The 7,482-nt window shown below is 33.3% G+C and overlaps 1 protein-coding gene across 1 annotated transcript; it reads right to left on the bottom strand.

Moving 5' to 3' along the window:
- Positions 1-918: 918 nt before the first annotated feature.
- Prl8a4 (prolactin family 8, subfamily A, member 4) lies at positions 919-7,007 on the bottom strand. Its single transcript, NM_021580.1, is given in 6 exon segments — positions 919-1,243; positions 2,178-2,357; positions 3,494-3,592; positions 4,607-4,645; positions 5,450-5,628; positions 6,916-7,007. Coding segments are annotated over 6 exon segments (720 nt in total). The 5' UTR covers positions 6,950-7,007; the 3' UTR covers positions 919-1,054.
- Positions 7,008-7,482: the final 475 nt, after the last annotated feature.

The following is a 7,482-nucleotide window of genomic DNA, read 5'->3' as shown; positions in this document are numbered from 1 at the left end:
CCTTGCCCTTGTTCTATGAGGGTACTCTAAGATCAAGAATCTACAAATGGGATGGTGTAAAGTTGCAAATCTTCTGTAAGGGAAAGCACATTGACCTTAGGACAAAATGGCGACCAGCAGATTGAGAAAAGATCTTTACCAATCCTACATCTGATAGAGGGCTAATATCTAATATATACAAAGAAGTCAAGAAGTTAGATTTCAGAGAATCAAATAACCATATTAAAAATGGGGTACAGAGCTAAACAAAGAATTCTCAGCTGAGGAATATCGAACGGCTGAGAATTACCTAAAGAAATGTTCAATGTCCTTGGTCATCGGGGAAATGCAAATCAAAACAACTCTGAGATTCCACCTCACCCCAGTCAGAATGGATAAGATCAAATATTCAGGTGACAACAGATGCTGGGGAGGATGGGGAGAAAGGAACATTCCTCCATTTTTCGTGAGATGGAAAGCTGGTACAACCACTCTGGAAATCATTCTGGAGGTTCTTCAAAAAATTGTACATAGTACTACTTGAAATTCATAGACAAATGGATGGAAATAGAACATCTCATCCTGAGTAAGGAAACCTAATCACGAGGAACAAACAAACAGACAAACAAAAGAACCAACAAACCAAACAAACAAATAAAAACAAACCAAAAATTTCCACATAGTATACACTCATTTATATGTAGATATTAGTCCAAAAGCTTGGCTTGCCCAAGGTACAATCCACAGACCACATGAAGCTCAAGAAGAAAGATTACCAAAGTGTGGATGCTTCAGTCCTTCTTAAAAAGGGGAACAGGAGGCAATTTAGTGACAATGTTTGGAGCAGAGAATGAAGGAATGGTCATTTAGAGCTTGCAGACAACAAACATACATACAGACAACAAACCCAGAGAGAAAATATTGCTGATGCCATGAAGTGCAGGCTGAATCTGTTTTATTTTTTAAAGCTATACATTATATCCACATATGGATTTGAAATATATACAATTAAAAGCAAATGCTCAACAGTGAACTATTTTAGAGCATCTCCCAAGCAGACACGGTAAATGTGCACTTAGCAATCTTTTCCAGTTATGAGACATTTAAATATTCTGAGATGATGTAGAGTGAACTTTGTATCATTGTCTAGACAGTTGGAAAGGTTAAACATTGCCAAAAATTTATTATTTTTGTTACTTGATTTTAAGAATGAAAGATGTTCCCAGCTGGGAAATTCTTCCTTTATCTCTGCTGTAGGGGAGACCTAAAAATCAAAATGATAATCAGTTACTTGTTGATTACATTGTTAGAGTTTCTTTCTTCTTATTTCTTCCATGTTTGATCAGAGAAACACACTCAGAAATGTGCTTCTTCTACCAAAGCTATAAGTTTTCATTTGTCTAAACCAAGAGACCCTCAAACCCTTGGATTTTTGACCCTGTGATGAAGACTCATGTGCATTTCTTCTAAAATGTAATTAATTGCATTGGCAATATGCCCTTCTAAGAAGCACAGGAAAAGTACTAAATTTCTGTTATAATCTGGGCCAATGGAAGAGCTCATATCAGTAACTCATTCAGGATATTCTTCCATGTCTTTTCATGTGTATTTCACAGAGGTCGATATGCACAAATATTCCATGTATAAAATCTCACAAGTTATATGGATCATATCGTAATTATGATTGAAGGACCAGAGCTCTTTCATCCACCCAGGAGAGGTGTACTTTAACTGACTATAAGGAACATCTTTGTTTCATTCTTTTCCATAGATCGGAGAGAAACGAGAAGCATCTGTAAAGATTGGAGATGCCAGCAAACTATTAAAAGCACTGGTTCTCAAATTTTCAAATTCTGTTACCATTTAATATATTTCCTTATGCTCTGGTGACCCCCTAACCATAAATTTATTTTTATTCTTACTTAATTACTTTAATTACTTTAATTTTCCAAATTACATAAATATCTGACATGCAGGATATCAGTTATATGACCCCTGCGAAAGGGTCATTTGGCCCTCAAAGAAGTCATGATCCACAGATTAAGAAACACTGTCTTATGGAATGATTGTGAACAAGATCAAATATGTATATTTCTTCCTGGAGACATAAGGTATTTTAGAATTGATACTTGTTATTCTTGTTAATTTCCACACTCTCCTATTTTATGAGTGAAAATAAAATCCTGGGAAGTGCTCACCTTGGTGAGTATCCACCTAAGGTCATCCAAAAGTTGTCTGTTGTTCTCTTCCAGATCCTTGACTTTACAGAGGATAGTTTCAGGGACACCTTCCATGGCACTCAGTTCAATTACCAGATGGAAAAGAGGGCTGATCCATGAACCCACAAAATTGATCAACATTTTTAAGTGCTCTTCGATCTGTGAAACACAATTGGGCTATTGCATTACATAGTTTCAGTTTAGCAGTTTAGACAACTATAATATCTATGTAAAGAAGCTGAATTAAAATGTGTTTATTATGCATATATGACACATGTATAGAAGTTACATACTTTGGCAGTATAACATTTAAACAAGTATATTTTCTAAAAACTAAAACAGGACTTTCCTGTTAGCTGTTTTCTGAGGTTAGGTCATCATATTTTCATCTCCCTAGGGTTTCCTTTCCAGTGACCCCTTTATTATTGGTTGTTCATTCATCAATTTGTAAAATTGTTTTTGCTACTACTCAATAGGGACCAAAGAGGCTTGACTCATAAAAGATACAGGGGTAAGTGCTTAAAATCATTTTCAATAGGGATTCCTGTACACCATGTATAAGGGAAGAATTATATCACATCAATATAGCAATGATATGATATATAGACCTTTCTATGAAGAATTTAGAAATTGTTGCATCCTGAAGAGCACAAAGTATTATTTCACATGATTACTCTGCTCATCTTGTTTTCAGTTAAGGCATAAAGAATAATAGAAGATAAAGAGATATGTAAAAATAAATAGAACAAGGCAGATTTGAAAATCAAGAAGGATAGTGTTCAGTAACATAGAAATCTATCATGTAGAACCCATTAGTAGCATATAATAAATACAGTCACGTTGTTATCACTGATGAAGGAGTGAGGATATATCCGTGGACAGTCAGTCTATCTCAAAGATTCCTAAACAAATATTTAATATTAAACAAAATTTAATAGCAATTAACTTTGAGTCTTTGGTCTTTCTTTAAATATCATTCTGTAAATGGTATATTTAAGTATTTGCTACACAGTTTTTGTTTCAGTTTTTTTTTTTTTTCGGATCTGGGGACCGAACCCAGGGCCTTGTGCTTGCTAGGCAAGCACTCTACCACTGAGCCAAATCCCCTACCCATAGTTTTTGGATATTTGATTTTACTTGTAATTTATCAGTACTAAAACATGATTATTTTATATATTTTACCTTCATTTTTTCTGGATACCTTATTACTGTAAAATGCCTGTAATAACTGAAAGTACCACAAACCCAATGTACTGCTTCTGGAGTTCTGTGAAAAACCCAGGAAGGAAACTCACTTCAAAATTTCCTCCCCTAGTTTGGGGTTTTGCAAGAGTTGAATGGCAGTAAATTCCAGCTTTGAGAACAGTCTCGTCCCTCTTAATCAGTTTTGAATTCTGCAAATGGAATGGAAAACAGAGTTCAGAAATTATACATAACTACATGAACAGAATATTAATGCATTTCATTGGATCTTTAAATTTTAACATAAGTAATTCACAAAATTCAGATATTGAGGAATTAAGAAACTGTTATGTAGTTTTGTGTCTATATATTGTACCTGCAATTTAATTTAATTTTCATTAAATTTTGAATATTTAATTCCTTCCTTTTTTATTGACTTTTCTTCTTCGCTTTTAAAAGTCACACCAAGGAAGGCAGACATTAAAGAATCAAATTTATGAAAATCTAAGTGATTTAGTTATTTCCATTGTTTAGTATTTCAGGATGAAGAAATAACGCATATTTATTTAGCTTCCTCTTTTCTGTCAATAAGAACTGATATTTCCTTTCCCAGACAATAAAAAAATAAATTGATTAATTGAAGCTGAAGAGTATAGCTGGCCATGGTTATAATAGTTTTAGAATGAAATTGTATCACAAAAATAAACTATTTTACAGTAATTTCTATATAAGTCAAAATCAACAATATATGCAAATATTAATAGAATACATTGAATTAGTCATTGTATGATTAATACATATTTAACTTACTTTATTTATTTAGTTACTAATTTATTACTCTAATGATGCAAAAATAAATGTTTTTGCAATATTTTAATAAGAATTAATGATTTGAAAATTATTAATAAATTAGTAATTAATATTTACTAGTCTTCATTTCAAATAAACAGCTAATTCATGAAGGGCTAATGAATAATTTTGAAGGCTAAGAAGTTGAAACACTGAATATTAAGAACAGGAAATACAAATGCTTTATAATGCTTTCTCCTCTAAAGCACAATCATTGACATGAAGTTCTTATTGAGAAGCAGCTGGGGGATTGGGGATTTAGCTCAGTGGTAGAGCGCTTGCCTACCAAGTGCAAGGCCCTGGGTTCAGTCCCCAGCTGCAAAAAAAAAAAAAAAAAAAAAAAAAGATAAGCAACTGGAAGAAAGTAAGGTACTTACAAGATCTGCAAACTGTCTAGATGAGAATTGATTCTGGTACTGAGTTATGTTAAGGAGAGAGAAATAACATCTATTCAATAAAAAATATGACGACAGTTTTATTCCAAACTGATACACACTCTTGATGCCCATCATATTGAAGGTTTGCCTGCTCCTACAGTTTTTTTTTTCTGACCTTTAGACATGACAATCACTAAAAGGGGAATGGATACACTTTTAGTTCTACACTATAGTAACAAACTCTTATCACTAAATACCTTTAAATCACAGTTGCTAGTATTTATGGGTTTCTTGTAAGCCTTGATTTTTATCTCTCACCTTTCCCTACCCTTCTCTCTCTCTCTCTCTCTCTCTCTCTCTCTCTCTCTCTCTCTCTCTCTCTCTCTCTCTCTCTCCTCCTCCTCCTCCTCCTCTTCACTTCCTTCCATTTTTTCAGTATTTCTTTCTCGGAACTTCACCTGATTCATTTTATCTCTGTTACAAATATATAGTTCACTGTACTATACATATTTTACAGCGTGTTCCTTCAGTATGCTTAATGAATATGGCAATAGAGTTACATGATCTTGAATCCAAAAACAGAAAGTGAGAGTTATTCCCTAAGCACATTGTAAAAGTTTCTATCATAATTAATTTTATATTTTAATAAAATAGAGAAAATATATTAATATCATTAGATACTATGAAATTTCATAAAACTGTCCAATTGACTCTGTCCTTGTTTCAATAGTTTGGGCATCTTTTACCTATGAACCTGAATTCTGAAATAATTTGTAACATGATATTTTTGTGCTTCTCATTATAGTATAGTTAAAGTATTAGTATGGAAGTTTAGGTACTTACAAATTCTACATATAACTGGTCAGCAAGATTACAGAGGGTTTCAGCTCTCTGGATAGCACTGTTAAATGTTTCCTGGAGAGGGTCCCAGCAGTCACCCTCTTCCACCATACATGCAGGAATTGATGCAGCTTTCTCCCACAGGAGCAAGATTGACACCACCAGCATCAGGAGTGTTCCAGCTACATAGAAACAAAACCCAACTTAGAGAATGTGTATTAAGTTCTCCTCAGAGCAGAATGTTGTATCTGCCCAAAGGATTTTAGTTTTTAGATTTTTTTTTCATGTGTTTGGTTTTTGTTGTTTTCTTTTTAATTTTTTCCATCTTGACTCTATACTGGATAGCTGCAATGGCATATAAAGTCACTCTAAATATTTAGGCTAGTAATTGAATTTTTCTGAATAATAGTTTAAGGAGCAGGTTATTTCACATATTTTGTATTGTATAAGAAGTATTTCTGAATACCAAAAGTCTAAAATTTAAATTATTTCTATACTTGTATTTTGACTCATATATTTTAAATGGTTTCGTGTCTTTAGAATATAAGCTCATTTTCAGTTACCAAACTCTTGAAGAATATGCAGTTTTAAATCATCATATCTGATGTCAATGTTTTAGAAACTGTGGCACAGGGATACAACAGTTTACTTCACTGCTTCCTCTATACACTGGACAATAAATACAACCATAATAATTATTAACAAGGAGATGAAGAGATGTTATTCAAAATATGATATTAGATCTGCTAACATGATAAATCACCATTAGAGATTTTTTCCTCCTAAACTTCAGATCATTCTTTTTAAAGTTGACCTGCCCAAAAAATTTGTCAGAAGAATAGACACTTTTAATGTGATCTGAACATATTTATGTTGTGGAAATATTACATTTTCAATTTGTTTTTCTAATGGCTTATTGTTGGCTAAGGTAGAAGTCAGAACACCAACTATCAGTACTTTTTATTCACAATCATAATTCTATTTCTTCTGCCTTGATGATCCACTGATTTTACACACTCAATGTGTTCCAATATCTAAAACTCCAAAGCATTGTCCATTTGGATGCATTGCTTTTCGCTCAGGAGGATGTCTTTTGTATTGGAAGCTGCTAAATGTTTTCCATCAGTCCCACTCATTGAACACCAGGAACATGTACATACTTCTCTGTCCTCAAGAGAGAAGACACAGAATATCTTTGAACATTGCAACATGTTTCAAGTTAAATGATGTTGAAAACTACTAATCCAATTTTCTCCTGTAACCTTGTACAGTTTCTTTGAAAAAATAATTTTAAAGACAATATAAAGTCTATGCAGTAATCTACTCCTGGATATCTATGAATAAATATCTCTTCACACCAGATAGAAGATCAAAGATTTCAAATAAAGAATTCAATTAAAATAAATTCATGAACCCCTGAATTAAATACTTTTACTAAAAGAGGCACAGGTGTGGAGAGATTTACTTACAGAAGGGAGGTTGACTCAATGCCAGCTTCATCATTGAGGAGTTCCTAAGCAGGATGAATTCTGTCTCTGCAGATCTGCTTCACTGGAGTTGTATATTCAGTTAGTTGCCTTATCCTATATATTCTAGGGGATAACCCCCAGGGCATGAACAGCCATGCGACAAAATGAAGTCACTTATAGAAATAGTCATTCATCAACCATGTCATATATCTTCAGGGGACGTTAACTGTTCTATTACATCATACTTAATATGTGTCTGGATGGTTTCTCTTTGCTTGTTCCTACATGTTGATCCTTGTGCAAATTATATCTGTAATCTCTTATGCCACCTCATCTGCCTGATTAGAGATGATCATGTCAGATCATGAGGAAATCATTGTTTATGATTACTTCACATTGCTTAAATTTTTATTCTTTCTTTCATCTTTTTCCTAATATTTATTAAAAGAGACATATTCTTCCTTAAATATTTGACCAACCTAGAACACCATTAGTCAATTATCCATAGTGTTATGAATTCTTTAAAGGCTAATGCCATAGTGGCTTCAAGACTCTGACACCTACTCA

Source organism: Rattus norvegicus, chromosome 17, assembly GCF_036323735.1.
Source record: "Rattus norvegicus strain BN/NHsdMcwi chromosome 17, GRCr8, whole genome shotgun sequence".
NCBI classification, from domain to species: Eukaryota; Metazoa; Chordata; class Mammalia; order Rodentia; family Muridae; genus Rattus; species Rattus norvegicus.
This window is presented reverse-complemented; position numbering and strand designations above follow the sequence as displayed.